At 36.1% G+C, this 23539-nt stretch overlaps 1 protein-coding gene across 4 annotated transcripts in view; it reads right to left on the reverse strand.

The window, feature by feature from the left end:
• LOC145684285 (uncharacterized) overlaps window positions 1-23539 on the reverse strand; it is a 141979-nt gene that overhangs the window by 10796 nt on the left and 107644 nt on the right. For all 4 annotated transcript variants that reach the window (XM_081756434.1, XM_081756437.1, XM_081756435.1 and 1 more), the window contains exons 13-16: window positions 20487-20598; window positions 13870-13972; window positions 11539-11640; window positions 9596-9743 (exon numbers count right to left, since the gene is read on the reverse strand). In XM_081756434.1, the coding sequence (XP_081612560.1) occupies window positions 9596-9743; window positions 11539-11640; window positions 13870-13972; window positions 20487-20598 (465 nt within the window). The remainder of the gene's footprint in view (window positions 1-9595; window positions 9744-11538; window positions 11641-13869; window positions 13973-20486; window positions 20599-23539) is intronic.

Below are 23539 nucleotides of genomic sequence, written 5' to 3' on the forward strand. Positions count from 1 at the left end.
AGAAATCCAAATTCTCATTCATTCTCATTCTCTTATTCTCTCATTCTCTCTCTCTCTCTCTCTCTCTCTCTCTCTCTCTCTCTCTCTCTCTCTATATATATATATATATATATATATATATATATATATATATATATATATATATCGTCAACTATCTGGCAAAGGGTCGTATCTCAAAATCATTTTTCCAGACATAAAAAAGAAATAATAATTAGGTAGACAGGAAAACAGCTGAATATGTAATAACTCGTCACCTACTCCAGATAATAATTATGTGGGATATATGATCAATTACTGCATATATAATAATTTTCCTCTTTCTTTATGATTGTTTTATGTCTGAAAAAGTGAGATTTTGAGATACGACCCTTCCTCAAATAGTTGACGATAAACTGGCAACACTATTTTCTGTGACAGCTCATATTAGTTCTCGGTTGTTTTGAGGCTAGTTTGGCAATTCATCCTGAATAGACTCACGCCGGAGCAATGTTTGCAAACTGTGCAAATTTATTTTGAAAACCATGATGGTTCAATTTGATCAACTCATCGAGTATTACGTGTATTTTACGGTGCTCATAATCGTCTATCAGAGCGATTAATTCGAGAAATTATGGATTGTTTTCGCAATACGTTTACTCTAAACGATAATACGTATCCCGTAAGATGTCCTACAGTGCGGACACAACAAGCGATTGATGGTGTGAACGTAGTCTTGATGATGATCCAAATATATCAATTCGTCAACGGTGAGCGATACAGAGACAGAATTACTAACTTTTTCGTGCCTCAATTGAATGACATTAATGTTGCAGACATGTGGTTTCAGCAGGAGGACGCCACATGCCTCACAGCGCACGCCACAATTATACGATTAATTTCACGAAATGAATCTGTTAACCGGCCACCTGGTTCGTGCAATTTGACGCCATTAGATTATTTTCTCTGGGGATATGTAAAGCCGCATGCTTACGCCGAGAAACCAGAAACAATTGAGCACTTGGAAGCCAACATTCGACGCGTTATTGCCGAAATAAGCCTGATTTACTGCGAAGAGTGTGTGAAAATTGGACCTCCAGATTACGCCATGTACGCCAGCCACGTTGGCCACATGCCCAAAATCATATTCAAACATTAATGCCATAAAATTATCTGTCAAATGAACGTAATCTCATGGATATTAAGAACATTTTTCTGTGTTTCATTTCGATATAAAGTTCTCCGCCTCTTAAATAAAATAAAATAAAATAAAATAAAAAAAGAACTTTAAATAACTCGAAAAGCAGTACGACTTTCCTTCAGCACTTTCAAAGTTACATGTAGCTGATTTTGTTTTCAGACGCCTGTTATCATTACCAGACACATTTTAATCCTATGGTTCGGCACATTATGTAATCCAGCAACAATCAAGCTGCTCCTTTTTTTTTTTTCCTTCGGGGGCAGGGTTTTTTTTTTAGTTCGCTTAGTGCTGACAGTAACTGTCTGTTCTCATTTCAGTAATCGTTTCCTGTCTTCTGCTGAGTTACGTGTCAGGATTACAGAATATTACAACTGTGTATATGCAGTGTAGTGCATTGCAAAATGTTCTAAGCCTAACACGAGTTCTTCAAGTGCTAATAAAATTAGTAACCATAAGCATGCAAACCTCGTTACAGCAAAAGCTAAAAATAATTACTCGTCTCGAGAAAGGCGAAAACAGAATCTTTGTAATGTGTGATTTCCATATTGGTCCTTCGACAATCTATATCTAAATAAATGAAAGTCACTATGTTCGTGACTTCGTACCTCTTGACCCACTCGACCGATCTCGATCAAATTTTCACCATAGATAAGGTTTGTGCCTGGGATGCTTTTTATCATTTCACTTCGACGGTGCAATATAGGTGAGGGGGAGATATTTAATAGTGATCGAAAGTGACCGAAATTAGTGTCGAATGCGTATTTTAAGGGGATCGATGAGACGAACAGTGACACTTCCGATGCCGTTTAAATCCAAATTCAGCCACGCAACTTGGGGGAGGGGGAGATATATAAAAATTACCGATATCACTGTTGAATCCATAGTTTTCGGGGTCGCTGAGACGAACAGTGACACTTCCAATGCAGTTTAAATACAAATTCAGCCCTAAAACTTGTAGTGAGTGAGGGAAATATGTAACAATGATCGATATTAGTGTCGGATCCATTGTTTTTGGGGTCGCTGAGACGAACAGTGACACTTCTGATGCAGTTTAAATAAAAATTCAGCCCTTTATGTCCAAAATGAAACGTATTTTCTCCGTGCGAAGAACAGACATTTTCCTAGTTTATGATATAAAAAACGATGAAAATTTTTGTACAGTAGAATATTTGTATCGTCTGCACAGGTTTAGAATATTCGTTTTAATCGTTTGCATTCTCATCTAGTGTAATTTACCTTTGGTTTTCCTGTTAGAACTATACTGGTATTTGTTAATCTGGTATAGCTGTGGTCCCAAACCCCGGATTAAAGAGTGCCTACTACATTTGCTGATAAGAGAAAGCCGTGATACCTTTCGAAATATTTAGATATAGGATTTAGATTTCTGGGCTTTCGACATCTGTGCCCATTTAGCCCGTCACGTATGAGCACACTATTCGGGGAAAGGGAAGGAAGAAAGGATTGGGGAAGGAAGCGGCCTGGGACCTATAAGTTAGGTAGCGCGGCATTTGCCTGGTGTGAATGTGGAAAATACCGGAAAACTTCATTCAGGATGGTTCGCCTGAAAAAGCTTTTTACACTTTTTCGACCGAGTGCCCCCACCGGGAATCGAACCCTGGACCGCTACGCTACGCGGGGCCACTCAAAATATTTAAAATTAAGTATTTGGTATTACGAGAAACAGAGGTGAATAAAGTTAGTTCTCTTCGTCCTGTAAACAATGCATGATTAAATAAAATAAGCCTTGTTTGTTGGTAAAATGAAAAAAAAAATTCCTCAGAAAATCCAGAAATAATAATTTATGTACTTGCTTTAAAGGAATATGGAGATAAATGTTTAATTATATATATATATATATATATATATATATATAAACACCTTATCTAAACTGCGTTACTAAATTATTTCAACCACTCTTGCTGTGATCTTTCTAAACAGAAATGGGTTACTCACCTTAGCATTAATTCATTTCTAATAAAAACATTTTGAACTCTTTTGTGTAAGTTTGATCACAGTTTTAAATTCAACAATTTTGATGATGTTCTTTTTTAAACTTGTGAAGGATTCCTGCAATGAGCTTCTCTGATAAAACACTGGAAACTCATGTACTGAGAAACTGTGTATTATGCTTAAACTCCTGAAATCTGCTTTGATTTTTTTTACACAGTTAACGGCAAATCCTAAGTTGTGCATAAATGAATAAATTCAGTAAAACAATATATAAGAAAATTTATGTTAATCAACAGATCAGTACTGTTGCCTTCTTGAGATTAAAAAATGACGAGTAGCTGATTTATATTATAATGAAATTTACTAACTTGACATCTAAGGCTAGTAAATCTAATTACACTTTAAGTATACTAGCTGAATCTGCGCTATTTACACAGCGCACAGTTCTAATATGAGCGTGAATCTTCCTTCCACTTCTCAGTATATCTGTGCAAGTCCCTTTACGGACACAAGTAAAGGACAGGAAGGCTCTTAAAGGGAGTGAATTCTACAAACAAACATATAAATGTAGTATTTTAATACAGTGAAACCTCTCTAACGCGGACAGCCGTGGGGAATCAAAAAATGTCCGCTATAGAGAGGTGTCCGCCTTAGAGAGGTTTCGATATTTTCTTACGTAAATTAATAAACAAGGTAATATGCAATTAGGAAAAAAAAATGCATGAATCACGTATTTATGAATATTACCAAAATGTTACTGTACCTGCATTATCTTGCGCCACCCAATTCAAGGTACAACATGGAAATAAAATTATAGTTCTCTGCGCTTTACACTTATCGCTACTTACTACGTTTACGGTGTGTTGCTTTAATTTGTGAGTTAATTGCAGTCCAGCAATGACTTAAAAAAAAAAAAAAAAAGACAATATGCGTACCGTGGTCAAAAATACCAAACTTGTCATCTGTTTAGTTAGAGATTGCAGAGGGACAGTAGAATGATGTGTCATTCCAAACAGTGGGCAACTGTCAATCTTCTTCAACTTTTGTTTCTGAAACAGGTTGGGTGGGAGTGGAATGCAAGCAAAGGATATAAGAGTGTTGTGAAACTTCGTCTGGGTTGCTGAACAGACAGTTGAGGAGGCAAAATGTTGTCACACCCACACTTTCTTCCTTGGTGACATACGTATGGTTTACTAAAAGTGTATTTTTACTGCACTTTACAACTTGTTTCTAGAGAAAGTGTCCGTAATATGGAGGTAAATAATACCTATAAAAGACAAGGAAGACTTTCCGTGTCCGTACTAGAGAGTGTCCGCTTTAAAGAGGTTTGCCAATATTTTTTTTTCCTATTACAGTGTTTGGGGAATACAAAATATGTCCGTTATGGGAGGTGTCCGCTTTATAGAGGTGTCCGTTAGTAGAGGTTTCACTGTATATAGAATGTTAGGGGAAGTTTGTAGCAAACTTGGATAAGTTATAGATGATACCAAATGTAAATATTTTTTCGTTATAATTCCATATCCGAGTACGCCTACTTGTGAGTCCACAAGCCTTCGAAGTTTCCAGCTTGCAATAGGTTTGTCATTTAGATTAAAGTAAAGCGCCTAAAATGTCCATCAATCCGCTATACATAGCTCATCTACTGGTTGCATTTCACATGGGTATCAATCTTAACTAACTAACTAACTCTATGGCCTATGGAACCCGGAGGTTCAATGCCGCGTTCACAAAAGCTCTCCACTGACTTCTATCCTTAGATAACTGCATCCAGTTTCTACTTTGTATTCCTATCTCTGCGAGATTTATCTTAATATTGTCCTCCCATCTGCGCCTAGGTCTTCCTAATGGTCCTTTTCCGATTGGTCTTCTAGTCAAGACTTTGAAAGCGTTTCTACTTTCTTCCATCGTAGCTACATGACCCGCCAACCTAAGCCTTCTAGACTTGACGACCCTAACAATGTTGGGTAAACCATATAACTTATGTAGTTCCTCATTATGAAGTTTCCGCCATTCCCCATACCCGTTCCTCTTGGGTCCGAATATTCGTCTCAGGATCTTGTTCTCAAATACTTTCAGTCTATATTCTTCCCTCAGAGTAAGTGACCATGTTTCGCAGCCATACAGAACAACAGGCATGATTATCGTTTTGTATATTTTAAGCTTCAAATTCCTCGACAGAATTCGCGACGACAAGAGATTTTGAACCGAATAGTAACACGAATTCCCTGCTTTTAGTCGACATTTAATTTCTTCGTGAATATGATTTTCCTCTCTTAATATTGATCATAGATATTTGAAACTATGCACTTTATCAAAAGTATTATTTAATATTTTAACGCATCCATAATTTGCTGTATTCCGGTCCCGACGCACTTCCATGTATTTAGTTTTCTCTGCATTCACTTCTAATCCCATGTCCCTGCAAGCGTTTAATAAAATCTCTGCATTTCTTTCTATTGTTCTCCTATCATCCCCTATTAAATTTACATCATCAGATCAATCTTAACATCCTAATGGAAATATTAAACTAATAGGGTCAAAACGACGCCTGAAATGTGAAATAGAAAAATAAAGTTTTTTTTTCTTTCTTCGAAAATTTGAATGAGAACTGGCAATTACACAAAATTTGGAATCGACCAACAAAAATGGCACGCCTCTAGCACTTGTGGTTTCAGAGATCCCATTGTCGAAATGATTGACCACAAGCATATAAGCTTTTCTTGACTACAAACATATAAACTTGGCATCTTAAAATACAGAATTCGTCACGTTATATAAGCAACGATAGCGCATTCATATTTGTGAAAAATTCGCCGAGATTAGTGATTAATTACTTTTCTTCTGATTTTCCGTTCCCATGCGATGTCTCAGACAGATGAAATCATTACATTTCGACAGAAAGCATTTGGGTCCACTTGTCAAAACTGATTTCCTAGATCAATAGGACAGGCAAACTACGGCCCACGGGTCACATGTGGATCCCTGACAGGTTCTATCTGCCCCGCAACATGGTTCTTAATTTGACGAATGTAAAAAAGAACAGGGTTGCTTCAAAAGATTAAATATTAGAAACAAAACGACAAATGAGCATTTAACTTCATAAACCATTTCCAGTTTTGATCTTATCACTACAGAGTAAGAAACGGGAACAGATAGCGAGAAGAGATTTTCTGCAAATGAATAAACGTCCCAAGAATAATTTCAATGACATCCTTAACTCTACTAAAACCGGAAGTAGTAGAACTCCACTACCACGTCCGGTTTTAATATTGATCTACATAGAGGAAAAATGGATATTTTTTAATCGATTTAGTGTTGTAAGAATATGTACCACCTTCGTTCTTAACTCTCATTAAAACCAGAAGTGGGAGATCTTAATGGATGGCGAGAAGATATTTTCGCAAATCAATTAAGCGTCCCAAGAATATATTCAATCTCTACTCTAATTAATTATCTCTACTGAAACAGGAAGCAGTACAAATCAGCCACTTCCGGTTTCAATATTAACTGAAATATGACGCCATATAAACCAAACTTCCTCACGTGGTGCACACGTAATGCTACTACTTGTTTTATATATATGTACAACTTTAGAATCACAAGCTTATACGCAGTTTGCCAATACAAGAAGCTATTGTATCCAATGCTTCATCAGAATTTCAGTGGAAGAATCTTTCAAAAATAAAAAAAGGAACTACTTCATCAAAGCTAACGTAAGTGATCCAATTCAATTGAGAGAGGTCACAGCAAGAATGGCTGTAAGAATTCAGCAACGGTTCCTAGCAACCTTAATTTTTTTTTATCTAGGTTAAGAGCCTGACATACGAAAAATAATACAAAATTTACCATTTCTCTTTTGCTTGTTTTTCGTAAGTGAAACGAGATAATGAAATGCAACTTACCACAATCATAGATAATGTTATTCTACAACAGAAAATATGAACGTGAAGAATTTTCCATGTTGCTATTCACAGAAATTACAGTGTCCCAGAGTAACATTTCTCTCAAAATCTAAGTTAAGGCAGCAAGTAAAGGAACGAACTCAACTGCATTTGATTACGTATCATGTTGTCTTCGAATCCCGCGAACTAATTTCAAAATAATAGTTGTATTTAGTTTGTAATAAACAAATTAAATAATAATGTTATTTAAAAAATAGTTCACGGGATACCAAAAACAAAATGATATGTAATCAAATGCAGTTGAGTTCATTCTTCTAGTCGCTGACTTCACTTAGATTTGGAGGATGTATTATTTTGGCAACACTGAGAATTGGCAACACTGTAATTTCTACGGATGGCAACACTGAAAATTCTTCAGGTTTATATTTTATGTTGTAGAATAACATTATATATGATTGTGGTAAGTTGCATTTCATTATCTCGTTTCACTTATGAAAAATAAGCTAAAGAAAAATGGTAAATTTTGTATTCCTTTTAGTATGCCAGGCTCTTAAGTTCTTAATATTTACAATTTTTTCAAATGTCATACAGTTTATATACAGAATTTGTGCAGGGAAGTTATTAAGACATTCCTGTTTTTGAATGATCCCAATAGAAGTACGTACACAGAACAGTACAGAATGATGTGTATATTTAAAACTAAATTAGTAAAAAGCCAATGAAATACTCTGCAGATTTATTTATACATCAACTGTATATTTAAAGCAGCACCAAACAGCGTAAGACTCCAACTGATTGTATATTAATGAAAGGATTTTTGTTGCCTTTTCTAGGAAACCGCTAACGGAATTCACTTTGCCAATGCACATTCCGTTAAAAAAAACACACACATTTTTTAACCAAACAAATCTATAGGGCAAGTCAAAATGATGGCCCCTATTTCGGAAAAGTATTCCGTGAAATCTAATAACATTGTGTTATTGTGAGATAATCACTTCGAAAGGTCAAGTTTCAAAGTTTAGTTCCACGCAGTGTTTCCACTTTCTACCAAGTCAGCAGTGAGCATGAAATGAATTGCTGATATTGTCCGCAACATACTAACAAGACAGACTATCGGCTTGATGTTTACTGTTGTGGACGGCAGACAATCTCTTCGCGTGCCAATTGTCAATTGGGGCAATTAACGAAGCGGCCACCAGGCGGCAGCACGAGCAACCAGTGCAGTCTCCACGCATCCCAGCAGTGACTCGTCCTCATTCTCGCAGTTCCAGTGGTAGGAAGCAGCAGAGCTCCAGCAGCCGGTGCCAGGATCGAGGAGCAGGTTGGAACAAGAGGCCGCATGGACTCGAAATGAATCCACGGCAGGGGACACCACAGAAGATGGCCTACCAGCATACACACTGAACATACGTATCGTAACATTCCTCTTATCATTTAACCTGTAATCGGAGCCCTCAGCTCCAAACTTTGTTTTGTAATCTTAATTTCAATAGTTTTTGGTTCATATAAACTTTCTCTCATCATAAAAATTTGTTTCTTTTGCCCTAAATGATTCTTGCGATTGTGTTTGCGCAATCACCGCAATGTTCTTTTGCGCAATTATCTTTGAGTACTGCTGAGGCAAGTGCACCCTCGGATTCATTAGAATACGACGGTCACACTGTGTTACGCGAGGCGTTCACACAGAGCACTTGTGATATGTTTGAAGTAAACTCTGACAGCTTACCTTACTTAGCACATGTTTCACCATAACATATGGTTATTAGATTTCACAGGAAAAAAAATCTGAAATCGGGTCCATCATTTTGACTTGCCCTGTATTGCGTGTTAGTGCTAAACTTAGTTACAAATCACAAGTTTTAATACATATTATGTACAAAAATGCACAATACAAGGTTCGTTATCCTATACAGTTACTGATGGTGTTCAAAGTAGTTGTAGTTGCTTTACTTTTCTAAAACTTGAAGCTTAGGAAGTGTTCCGGATTTTCCCTTGTGCACTTCATAAATAGTACCATGCGTTTCAAACTTGCCATAAGAGCTCTTTCGTGGCTAAGCAGTTAGCGGCTCGATTCCCGGTGGGAGCTCATGTGGTTCGGATTCCACGTTAATCAGTAGTCCTGTCTTATATAGCCTCGCTGTTCAAAGGGATGTTAAAATCAACTCAAACTTGCCACAAAATTGATTAAAATTGTCAAGCGCGTAGGAGATTTTGTTTCAAACGCTCGCCCCCCGTTCTGACGTTGAACTTCAGCAAATATTTTCTAACTTGAAATACCATTTTAAAATGGGAACTTCCGTTTCTAAAATGTCAAGGATGCGCCGGTTATTTTGTTTCAGTATTGCACTCATGAGGATACCGCCATCTATTGAGAAAATACTATACTACATACTGTAATGATAAGTACTTCAATTATATTTCGGAAACAATACGCAGATAACATCTGATACATTGTGTATACAGTTCTTTGACGGACTCTATTTTCAGTTTTTTAATAATAATAATAATAATAATAATAAAAATGTCTAAAGGTGAAGTTAACAATTTGAAATGACTGTTTCGTTACCTGAATCTTTTTCACTATCTTTGCCTTCATCTTCATCCTCATCCTCATCAACAATGGGATTTTGGCCTACTTCTTCGTCTTCATCCTCATTCGCAGAAGCTACATACTCATCCTCACTTTCGCTCTTTCTTCTTCTTTTCTTTGTGTCCTATAGAAATACGTAATAATCAAAGTAATCATAATGGTTGTCAAAATCACAAACAGCTCACTTTTGCTTAACATACATGTATTAAACAAACATGTATTAAACAAAAAGTCTAACATACATGTATTAAACAAACAAACACACTTTCAATTCGTGCGACAGATTTTAGTGCATTAACGGTCTATTTTCAAAAATTAGTACTGCTAAAGGTTACAAAAGTATGAAGGCCGTAGGGAAAACCCTTAAATCTTTTACACAGGACTATATACACACAAAGTAGAACTGCACATGGGTTATACTAAAGTTACTGAAACGTGTGGAAAAATTTCTTCCTTATGAAAATGTAACTATCAATGAAAGACTTATACTTAGAGGCAGGTGTCCCTTTCGCGTATACGTAAAATGCAAACCAGTACGTTATGGAATCAAACTATGGATTTGTGCAGATAACCGTATATCATACATTTCAGACATTCAAGTGTACACTAGAAAATGTGGTGACTTCGGAGAAATAAATCAGGGGCAAAGAATGGTACTGGACCTCAGTAAGTCTTACTTCGGTTTCGGATATGGAGTGGCTACTGATAATTCCATTATGTCTGCATCGTTGGCCGAGGAATTATTAAAATGCAGCGTGACAATCACTGAGACCTAATGTGCAAATGAGTAACATACCGCTCGACCTTCTACCAAATTCACAAAAACAAACAGGGTCATCTATGTGAGTTTCCTGACGATCTTACGCTGGTTTCATATATGCCTCGGCAGAGGAAAGAAGTAATTTTACTATCCACACAATTTGAAACCTCTCAAGCAGGCATTACTGGCAAACCAATAATAATAGAGCACTACCATTCAACGAAAGGAGTAGATAACAGATAAAAATATGACTCGTGAATACTCGTGTGCTTGATAAATATGACGGTTTCCTTTTTCGACTGTTCATGAAATGAACGACACAGGAGGACTAAATGCGTAATTTGGCATGAGAAGTATCCTGAGCGGGAACAAATCAAGAATAAAAGTAAAGGACAACTTTTCATTGAACGTTTGTGCCTTCAGCTAGAGTTACCACATGTGTGACAGCTTGCCAGCAATTCAGAAACCCTACATCAACCTATTCTAGATGTAGGTAACTAGGTGTGGAAGTAGTATTCCAAACGTATGTGTTCTTTGGGAACTGATACACGGATACACTGCAGGGAAACGTTTTCTATGCGGATGACATAAAGGCAGAAAACCCACAATTTTGTGTGCTATGTGCAAAAAGCCAGCTTGCAGTGTTCATAGAAATGAAAATATTATCACATGTGTACCTTGTGATCACGCCTGAAACAAAAGAACACTGAGTAAATTACTGTGTTGTTTGCTACAATGTTCATTTTTAATTTCCAAGACGGAACTATGTATTCTTTTATTTTCGTACAAGAAAAAGCACAAATGCACAAAGTATGATTCAGTTTCTTCTTCTTCTTTTTTCAAAATTATACATGGAATAACTCAGTTATCCCGCTTAGTTAATAGTGGAATAATTTTGATCTTCGTAAAGCAAGTGTTAATAATGCTTGTATAGCAGTTTTATCAATGTAACATCGCCTTCCTCAGACACTAATTGAAAAGTTATCTACGATCAAAGCTACGGTAGTGATGGATTTCAGGTACTCTATGTAACATAAAAACAAGACATCAACAAATAGTAATCGCATTTATCCAATTCAGTACACTGCAAAACCTATAACGAATGCATACTTTTTTTTTAAGTATTGGAAAGTTCAATTTAATTTTAGTCATAACTTACCTCCTCACTTTCACTCTCAAAATCTTCTTGATAGTTTATCTTTCTACCTCGAGTTCTTCTTCCTGCTCTAAAGCCATCATCCTCATCCAAACCGTACCTCACCTTTAAAAAGGAAATTCATACATACATGAAACTTGCCATAAGAAGGAAACGAATACATAAATGAAACTTTCCATAAAAAGGAAATGAATACAGAAATGAAACGTGCCACAAATAGCAAATTTAGACTGGACTTTTTAAAATTTAGACATTTAATAAATACCAGTGTAATTGAAACATATTTCCAATAAATCAAACATTTGTGGAACATTTTCAAGCCTTGTAAGTTTGTTTTAAGAGGATCATAGTAGCAATTTGTCCATTATAATTTAGAATTCAGAAATAAAATGTGCAACGATATTGTATATCTATTTTTGTGAATTTCTTCTATTTTTATATCTTGATTTTGGGCAACGGTGCATAAAAGTACACAATCTGTCGTGTAGAAGAAGAAGAAAAGAATATATATGTTGTTGATTTCTAAATAGAAAGAAATAAGATTTAATGTTAATAGTTAAAGTATATGTTGGTTTTATAAGTGTAATCTGCATTTATAGTTATCATAACAGCAGATAGTTGCTTTTTTAAAACGTTGTTAGGACAATCGAAAAAGAAAAGTATAATTAATGGACAACCGAAAAAGGAAAGTATAATTAATGAAGTTTTGGAGAATAAAGGTAATAGTGATATAATTTGTTGTGCCTGATTTAATGTGATTGAATCATTTTGACATTTTTTAAAATTTACACGGACTGTGGGCTAGATTGTAACGTAAAATATATGATAATATAAATTAATCGTTACATTTATAGATGGTTATCTCACCCAGGACGTTACAAATGTTTTAGTTTTCATTTTAAAAGATATTTTATTCGAGTTATGGGCTTTTCCTGAACGGAAAGGGTTGAAGGGTCATATGTAAAAATAATCGAAAACGATAAATATTGGTATAGAATTAACAGTTTTCAGTCTCGCACATATGAATAATGACACTTTTATTAATATTTCCAGAATAATACTTACTTCTTGTAATGTTCCAGTTGTACTTATTTCCGGTAATGTTATCTTACCTCGTATCTTTTAATAAAACGAAACCGAGTAGAAAACTGAAGTTCTCTCACCCTGCACATATTTACTCCATAATCCTTATCCTTGCTTTTTTTCTTACATGTGTAACGCATCACACGTTTTCATATATCAGCCATACTTTCTTAAGTCAATATTTCAATGTTGACTAACCTGCCAGCTACTGTTTTCTACAGAATGATGTGGTCTACTACGTCTGCCTATATAAATAAACAATATTTTATGTTTTAAATCTATTTTCCTACCTTAAGAGGCCTCATCCCGGCGAAATTAAAATACTGTTAATTTTACAGTAATTATGTGATATTTTACAATAGATAAAAGATAATCGAAATGTGGAACAAGAGCACCCTAGACAATATTATTTTACGTGATGTACCGTTATCACAAGTCACCTAGTGGCTTTCCGCTTTCAGCCGTTTAGAAACGCGAAAATAAATGCCGATTTTCAAAATGGCTCGAAATCGAAAGCAGATAATTGAGTCGTGATAACGGTATCTCATGTAAAATGATATTGTCTAGGGCGCTCTTGTTTCACATTTCGATTATCTCTTATTTATTAAAAGAGATCACATAATTTCGCCGGGATGAGGCCTCTTAATCAGCTGGATTGGAAATTTTAATCTAGAACTTTCGATTTTACTTCATGACAGCATGATTGTGGGTCTAATATTCCAAGTTTTTCACTTTTATGGAGAAGAGGAGAAAAGGAAGTGAGTTCTTGTCAAACAGCCTCAGAACAAAACTACGAACATCGAGTTTGTCGAGAGAGTGTGGGGAAGATTTTTGACGGAGTAACTTAACTACCAGCGACAGCGATAACTCATAGAGTTTTACCGATACATTAAGGTATTGTGAAAGGCTGATATATTAGAAACATTTTACACAACAAACCATGTATCACAAATCGTCCTAGATTCTATTGCACTTTTACATAAAAATGCATTCTGTTTATTTCATTTATAATTAAATTAAGAGCTACTTTACAACTACATCCTAAGTCAAGGTGTACTTATTTGTAGAAATTGAACGATATAATCATTCATGTTTCCAACTCTCTACAGCTGGTGGTGGAGACAACATCCCCAACTTACTGGAGCAATTATCAATTTACATCTGTCTAGTTGCTTTTAGTATTTTGTATGTCTATAAATAGCGACGTCACAGTACTTTATTTAGCAAAACACTGTTGGAATAAATACTTACTCTTGACTTCTTTTTCTTTCTCTTCTTGTAAGATTCAAGATCAGATTCAGAATCCCATCTCTTCTTCTTTTTAGATTTTGATCTTCGTGATCCAATTTGTCTTCTGAAAGTAAGGACGTATTATTAGAGACACGATTTTGTGGTAAATAAAAATTCGCAATTTCGTTATAAAAAATACGCGTAAAGCGGGATACAATCGTGCAATGTAAGAACACCTGTTTCCTTGGCAATTACAATTAGTTACATTTTATTTCACCTTAATTTCCACTCATCAATCACCATGATATGAGCTTATGCATGACTACATCAAACAATATTTGAGTTTTTAAAAAATAACACTAAGCATCCTCACTGAATAAAAGTATCATTTAAAGGAAAACACACACACAGAGAACATTAATAGAAGAAAATAACTTTAGTGTTCACAGTTTACTTATGCAAATAACACTTAAGCATTGTTTCAATGCTTTCTGGTGTTAAATTTGTTCTTTTGTCGGTAAGTATGTCATTGAAAGAAGAGAGAGCCCTCTCCACATCAACATTCGAAACTGATACGTACACTCATATCCAAAATGACTGTCGCATATTTATAACTGTCTTCTTGTAAGACATAATTTGATAATGCTTTTGTAGGATACTTTTAATACTGATACTGTGTGTATAATCGGGAAATGAATATTTGTGGTAAATTTCATAGGGAAAGAATTATAAATTCGTAAATTAGTATGAGTGAAACAAAATGTTGCTAAATGGACAAGAAAGTTTTATTTTCGTTTTATTATTCTTATTTACTGCTCTTTTGACATGAAATGTGTCACATACATATCTTTGCCGATTATACACATACTAAGAATGTAAGAAATACGGGGAAAGTTCGTTATCAAATTATATTCCTACAACAACATATTTATAGACATGCGACAATAATTTTGGACAGGAGTGTACATTAGTTGCAGACACTTTCCAGCGATTTCTGAATGCTCATTTAACATACCGCGCAACACTCTTTCCACACTATCCACTTCACCCATAGATAACGTCTGGAGCTCGCATGTAACATTTCAAAAATTCATGGTGCTCTGTTTTCTCAAAAATGAGAATTTTCATCACATTGTGTTCAAAAATTGTCATTTTTGAGTAAATATCGTGGAATATCGGGACTTGTTGCAAATTTCGCTAATTCGACAAAATTTCGCGTATAATCGCGAGCGTTATATGGCCTAACAAATGGTGAAAAAGTATACATTTTAAGTACAAAAGGTTTTCGCACAAAACTGACACATTTCGCGTTTTCCCATGTCACCAAAAAATCGTGTCTCTACGTATTATGTATTAGATCAGGAACACTATAACGTCATAACCTAACATGATACAGATATGCTACGAATCTTTTTCAAATGGCTTAAATTCGAATAACTACTTTTAGAATTCGACTCTTTCGAGTTTCCAACCACTCATAACAAATACATCATTTGAAAACTCTAGGCTCGATCTGAGGCATGCTGTCTTGATTGGTTTTCAACCAGGCAGACTTCTTTGCGTGTAAGATTAAATTATGTACCCTACGGGCCTATCCGGTTTGCCATAAGAACCAGACTATGTCATGTGATCACGTCAAAAGTCACGTTGCGTGCTAAATCGAGCCCGGAGATTCTAAATCCAGATGTGAGATATTCAAGCACATAACCTCCGCGTGGGGCGGCCTAGGTAATTTGAAGAAGATGCATATACTTTATCACTATTATTGATTGTACTCAAACAACTTGACTTTTGACAATGTTCTATCCTTATTTACTTTACATGTTATATACATCGTTTTTAAGCTCTTTATTATGTCTTTGCAATAAGCTTTCAATTAGCTATCTCCTTACAGTTTTTGAGGTAAGTGGACGACTGCAGTTCTTTCATTGGTTTTCATTTGACTTTAATGTTCATGTTTCGTGATTTTTTTTTACTATGTTCCATCTTCGTATTCTCGTTTCGTATTTTAGGGCAATTTCTTTTTTCAACGTTCAATTTAGTCTGTTTTACCTTTAAGCTGAATTTCAGCCATCTTCCTTTGGTTTTTGAGATAAGTGGAGGAATTATTTGTTTCTCACTTACATTAACGTTAATATTTCGTGCTTTTTGACTGTGTTCAATTCATTTTAGGATAATCTGCTTTTTGAATATAGAATCTACATAGTCTCTTCTATATTTAAGTTGGATTTCAGCCATCTCCCTCTTTTGCTTTTTCAAGATAAGTGGAGGAATTATTTGCTTTCTAATGATTTTCCATTTACATTGATGTTTCGTGCTTTTTTGGACTATGTTTCATTCATTTTAGAACAATTTGCTTTTGGAATATAGAATGAACATAGTGTCTTCTAAATTTGAGCTGAATTTCAGGCATCTCCTCCAAAGTCTGTTCACATCATTGTAACCGGATAAGCCCTTTATCATTTGTGTCGTCTGACCTTATTGGTGCCTGAAGGTATTGGTATCTAAATTTAAACTTGCACGCAAGAAAAGCGACACATTTTGAACAAAGAACCCAACACACTAGAAGAACGAGTTATAACAGTAAAATCATGTTACTAGTTCATGCATAATTTTCTGCGAGAGCCTAAGTAAACTGTTTGCAAAATAAAATAAATTAACTGCCATTCTGGATAATATGATCTCAGCACGTTATTTAAAGTTATTCTATTTACAGTGCCGTACTTAAAGGCTCTTTTCGAGAGTTGCAATGGAAAGTGAAATATGGAACGAATTATATTAATGAAAGGATTATATGTTTTTTTTTTTTTTTTTTTTTTTTTTTTTTTTTTTTTTTTACACACACATCGGATCCTATTAGGTGCGAATTCAATCACACACAAGGAGTGAAAAAATGAATGGTTGGGCGGGAACTCAAACCCGGATCTGCATACTGTACCTATCATTTAACCCAGGGATGCAAATAAGCAACAAAATTTTACTAGCCCAAGAAAAGAGCTACTATAGCTTACATTATATACGTAGAAATTATTTGCTTACCTTCGGTATGATATTAAATACTCGCCCGCACAAATGAACCACTAGCCCTGGACTAGTGCTAGTGACTGGACGAGTGCTTATTTGCATATAACCACTACGTTAGCCAGTCCGCTTCCTAGAACAGCCAAACACTCTCTCAGTCCGTAAGTCGGTGCCCTCCACTCCGACCACGTGGCTTGTTCCACATCCTAGTTGCTGTGGTTGGACAATACAGTGTCTGTATCTTGATAACACCTTTTGACGGTTGTAATATCATACATTAAGGAAAGGTGGAAACAAGTGAATTTGTTACGCACCGGATCCTCAGTAGGTGAGAATTCAAGAACACACAAAGAAAGAAAAAAAAAGTGAATGGTTAACGTATCGGTACGGTATGCCGAAGATCCCAGATTCAAGTATCGGTTCAATAATTCACTTTTTGTATGTTACTGAATTCGCATCTACAGAGGATCTGGTGTGTAACAAATTCGATTGTTTCCTCCTTTTATTAATATATGAAATCAACCGTCAAAAGGTGTTCTCAATATATGGACACTGCATTGTTCAAGCACAGCAGCTATGCTGTAGTACAAGCCATGTGGTCTGAGTGCACAGCACCGACTTCAGGAGCAAGAGACTGTGTCGCTGCTCTGGGAAGCGGACTGGGTAGCGTAGTGTTGAACAAAACGATAAGTTCGACACTAAATTCTGATGCGTAGCTTTTGAGAAAATCCAAAAAATGAATCTTTATGAAGATGAAAATTATATCGTTTATTACCAGTAATAAAATTAATAGTTTTTACTTTGCTGGAACAGACTGGTTATTTGTGTATTTGCTGGATGTGTACGAGGTATACACCAAAAGCATGTGCCGTTTTTCCATAACTCCAGCAGTTTTCAATTTCTGAGTTACATATATTACTGTCAGTTCTCAACAAAATTCCCGTATTCTTCTACGCATTACTGCGATCACTGTGTATCTCACTATCAAAAGTATTTGAGAAGTCTTTTTGTGAGGTATGTTTTGAGACACTAGTGAATGTCACTTTCAAGGACACTTCTGAACTGAAAACTTCTGCCTCGAAGTGAATCATTTAGTTTTCAAAACATATAGAGGTCACTGGGGAACAGTTCTTGGGAGCAGAATGGATGAAAGATCATTTCAGTGTTGTTATCCTCTAGAAAGTCGCCTTCTTCTCCGAGAGACCTTCTTTTCTTCCACAACTGTCGAGGGACCTAACGTGAATCGACCTAGGACGATATCAAGTGATTTGTCAAAATTCTATTCCGACAACTTTCAAGTAGTCTGTCAAAATTCTATGCACAATGCAATGAAAGAATTCTGTAAAGTTACAGATATTGTCAATAGTTAGCCTTCTATTCTCCATGGCCAGGACATGAACACTTTTTTTTTTTTTTTTTTTTCGCTGGATACAAAAACTGGGCTTTCAGATCCTTAGTTGACACTCAACCACCCAAGCCCCCACTATTTATGCACGCACTTTCACACAGAACAGTGTCCGCACAAACATCTTCGGTTAGGGATGAATATCGATACCATCTTCACAACATGTGCAAAAAATCTTCATTACGGTAAAGACATACCGAAGATACCTCGAGATCGAGGTTTAAATCGCGGTCGCCACCTCGATGTCTAGGTAGCGATAGATGAAGGCCGCACATAGCTAAGAGGTTGCATCCTCTTGTCCATCTTTATCAATAAATCAAAGAATTTACCTTTTTTTTTTTTAAAAAAAAAAAAAGTGAACAAATGCCCTCGTTCAGCACTCAGGTGAGAAACCATTTCCCAGTAAAATAAAAAACAGGTATGTCTTCAGGTTTCGAGGTGGAGGGGGTATTAACTTCAACAAATGAAGTTTCGTCACTGCAATTCCATTATTCGATATTGCCTCCCTATGGATATATGCGTGCCTTTACAGTTATTTGTTTACCTTACATCAGTAATAAATTTAGAAGAAATTCTTTTTTATTAATCTAGGAATTGGGGGGTGGGGCGTGAAGTTTTTAAGCATAGATATGATTAACACTAGCTTTTTTTTCTTCTTTAGAAAATTCCGGAATTTAGGAACTTCAGCCCGAAAGCCAGCTCGCTGTAACCGCCATTGCCTTATATAACAGTAAGCTACAGTATAGTTCTCAAATAAATATAAATAACTTATCTGACATTCCCATTTGAATTGCTATTTTCTTCGACTCTCTATTAAAACATGCCTATTATGAAGTTCTTTGTGCCTCTTATCCTCTATTGCTGCAACATTCCTCATTAGTTCTATTAATATGTCTTTCATAATCAAATGTAAAGTGAAGCGAAACCTCTTGAGTATAGATATACACAATCCTCTGCAGACGAAATTCTGAACAAATGAAGATTTTATTCCGTGCAGCGCTTCAGGGAGAATAAATGAGAACACGAGCTACAGTGATGCTTGCACTGAACGTCGATGTAAAAACAAACTCGGCTGCTTATCATCACGACCACTAATTCACCATCGCGGTCGACCTCTAGATCGTGAGATAGGCATGTGCTTACCCATTTGAATCCATGTGTTTGTGCTATTACCAGGGTAGCGACCGCGACTTAAACCTCGATCTCGAAGTATCTTCGGTATGTATTTACTCTTAGGGATCTCTATGCTAAAATCCGTCATTACAGGTCTATGTCTATATATATATATAACTTTCTTTTAACTAACTCACTCACTGTATGGCCTATGGATCCTAGAGGTTCAATGTCGCGTTCATAAAACCTCTCCACTGACTTCTATCCTGAGCCAACTGAATCCAGTTTCTACTTTGTATTCCTATTTCTGCGAGATCCATCTTAATATTGTCCTCCCATCTGCGCCTAGTTCTTCCTAATGGTCGTTTTCCGATTGGAATTAACAGTTAAAACTTTAAAAGCGTTCTTACTTTCTTCCATTCTGGCTACATGACCTGCCCACCTGAGCCTTCTACATGACCCTAACGATGTTTGATGAACGGTATAAACTATGCAGTTTGTTGTTATGAAGATTCCGCCATTCTCCTTTCCCGTTCCTCTTAGGTCCAAATGTTCACCTCAGGATGTTGTTCTCAAATACTTTTAGTCTATGTTCTTCCCTCAGTAAGCGACCATGTTTCGCAACCATAGAGAACAATAGGCATGATTATCGTTCTGTATATTTGAAGCTTCACATTCCTCGACAGAAGATTTTGAACTGAATAATAAGACAAATTCCCTGCTTTTGGTCGACATTTAATTTCTTTGTGAATACGGTTTTGGTCAGTTAATACTGATCCTAGATATTTGAAAGAGGTTTTCTTTCACAGATGTATATATTAAAAACGGACAGAGTAAACCACTGAAATTTTCCATACTTCAAATTTAAAGTCTAAAGTTAATTCAGGTGTAATTACATTAATCTATCTTTATCATCTTTTGAACTATGAAAAAATGGCTCGTACTTTCGGTGCACACCTCCTAAAAGCAATACTGTTTTGTAGTAGATCTATCTATTGTTGTTTGTCTTTTCCTAGCAGTGATAGTCCTCCAAAACGTTTACAACTCAATTCTCAATAGTTTTAGAAAAAATGTTTTCGAAAAGTACCACATAACGTACCTCTTTTTCCTTCTTCCCCATGTTTCATCGCTCTCTTCACTTTCGGAAACATCCCACGGTCTAGAGCTTCTCTTTCTTCGAGGGGCATCGCTGTCTTCACTATCATCATTGACTGAAAAGAAACATGATCAAGTTGTAATGAAAATATTAAAAAAAATATATATATATATTTTTTCCAAATTTAACCCTGCAATACGCGCGCGGATTTTTGTGACGTGGATAGTCGCGCGGGCTACCACTGTAGCTCATTTGCTTTTTTTAATTATGTTGCCTAGCTTTGATAATATTTCAGTCTTTCTTGTAGAGAATTGTGTTTATAAACTGTTTTAAGGGTTTTATAAACAATTCAAGAAATATGTTTATTTTGAAAGCTATGTATATACAAAGTCCAACACCATTCATTTTTTCAAAAGAGATATACGAATAAGACTATAAAAGTTATTTGTATTTATCAATAAATGAACCAATCTGGCGCATTTTAAACTTTCCTTCATCTTAAACATATATGTTAGAATTCTTTAAAAATTAAGTATATTTTTTCAAAAATTTTACAAAGCTTACAAATAAACGTATTATCCATAAAACATATACCTTTTCAGCATAATGAGTTTCTGGTACCAAAGTTTGATTACGATTTTGCATAATTATACATATGCTATTTACACTAATATATTTTTCTTTTGTCTAATATATTTACACTAACCCAATATATGTTTCTTTATTCATGTCCTTGTAAGCATGTTCTGCACACAAGTGGTGAGTGATCAATGCACACTTTCCTTCAAGCATTGACCCCTCGTCAAAAGCATCAAAATGTCAATAAGGTCACGTACAATCTCGTCTGTAAGTTTTACATCACGGTTAAGTATAAATCTCAATCTAACACTGTCAACGTAAATATTGGTAAAATCAACCTTAAGTCTCAACATGTTTGCATCTAAAAGCACATCTAGATATTAGAGCTCCGACAACGCAGACCTACCCCCACCTTTAGGTCCTGGAAAACGAAGCACAATATTATGAGCACGAGCGTAAATATTACGAGTAGGAGTGACTTTTTTCCATATGAGATTTTATTTTAGTACATAATAATTTACTTTAGAACTGTCTTTACTACTATTATCAACAAGTATCAGTGATTCCGGAATTCGTAGTCACATCTGAATTTTCACTATTTCTGTGTCCGATAAATGCATTTTTGCCGTCTCAAAATGTTAACTATCGCCATCTAGAAAACATTCCTCATCAGAATTGGCATTTTGCAAACTCATTGACCATCTGATCAACACGCAAACTATAATTTAAAAAAACTTTAACGTTTTGGAACACTTGTGACAGCAATAGTCGCGCGGGCTACATATGTAGCCCATGAAACTTTCAAGCAGAATAACAATGAGCTCCTTTCGATTTTACGTTTGACCACACATCAATCACGCAGAATGATAGTTGATAGAAAGGTACACAGACGCCCTTTGAGTTAGCATCTCGAATTACTTTGCGGCAAGGAAAACAAAAACGCTGGGCTACAATAGTAGCCCGCGCGCGTATTGGAGGGTTAACACTCACCGTATTATCAAGCAAGGAAATTAGTAGAAAGTAAGTTTTCACTTACTAACTTTCTTAATAATAATAATAATAATATTTGGTCTAGGAATTAATTCGTGCGGGTGGACAAGAGATGGCGCAACGAACGGAGCGTCCCACAGTTCCGTGTATCCACACATGTGTTGCAAACCTCTGTCATCGCGTATCGTTCGTAGTATAGGGCAGTGGATTAAAGCGTCAACAACACCAGTTTGTAGTTAAGTGAACATGGCGCAATTTGTGCCTGATAAACTGTTTTTGCGGGGTGTCCTGCTGCATTACTTTAACATGCAGAAAAGTGCGACTGAAAGTCATCGTATTTTGGTGGAAGTGTATGGTGACCATGCTCTAGCTGAGCGAACGTGTCAGAAGTGGTTTGCACGGTTTAGAAGTGGTGATTTCGGCTTGGCAGACCAAGAGCGAGCTGGACAGCCAAAAAAATTTCAAGACAAAGAATTGACAGCATTGCTCGAGCAGGATTCGTGTCAAACGCAGGAACAACTTGCAGCAGCATTAGGCGTTGATCAAACAACAGTCTCCAAACGCTTGAAAGCCATGGGAATGATTCAAAAGATGTCACATTGGGTTCCACATGAATTGAAAGACAGAGACGTTGAAAGACGAAAAACCATTTGCGAATTGCTGCTTCAACGACAGAGCAGAAAGGGGTTTCTGCATCGAATTATTACGGGTGATGAGAAGTGGATCCATTACGAGAACCCTAAACGAAAAAAGGCCTGGGTGAAACCAGGTAAACCAGGTCCATCACAACCAAAACGAGATATTCACTGTGCAAAGGTTATGCTGTGCATATGGTGGGATATGAAAGGTGTGGTGTACTATGAGCTGCTGCAACCGGGTGAAACTATGAATGGAGAACGTTATCGACGACAATTAATGCGTTTGAAGCAAGCTCTGGCCAGAACACGACCAGAATGGGAGAACAGACATGATAAACTTATTGTTCAACATGATAACGCTCGCCCACATGTCGCAAAACCGGTCAAAACCTATTTAGAAAATGTCGGATGGGAAGTTTTACCCCACCCGCCGTATTCACCAGACGTTGCTCCTTCGGACTACTACTTGTTCGATTGCATGAACAACGATTTGATTGGACAGCGGTTTACTTCTTCAGAAGATATCGAAACATGGGTCTCTGACTGGATCGCTTCCAAGGATGAGGACTTCTTTCGCCACGGAATCCGTACATTGCCTGACAGATGGGCGAAAGTGGTGGCTAGCGATGGACAATATTTTTCTTAAGGTATTTATGTATTTTGTGTTTGTACTACAGCTTCAATGTGTGCGTACCAACCGCACGAATTAATTCCTAGACCAAATAATAATAATAATAATAATAAAGAGACCGGATGTTAGGCAAAATGCCTATTCTTTAATATTAAAGATATGATCAAAAATAACGTTTTAAAGTTTATATGGAGGGTTATAGTTTCAATTTAAGCCAA

The sequence above is a fragment of the Thermobia domestica genome, chromosome 4 (assembly GCF_964235325.1).
Source record: "Thermobia domestica chromosome 4, izTheDome1.hap1.1, whole genome shotgun sequence".
Classification (NCBI taxonomy): domain Eukaryota; kingdom Metazoa; phylum Arthropoda; class Insecta; order Zygentoma; family Lepismatidae; genus Thermobia; species Thermobia domestica.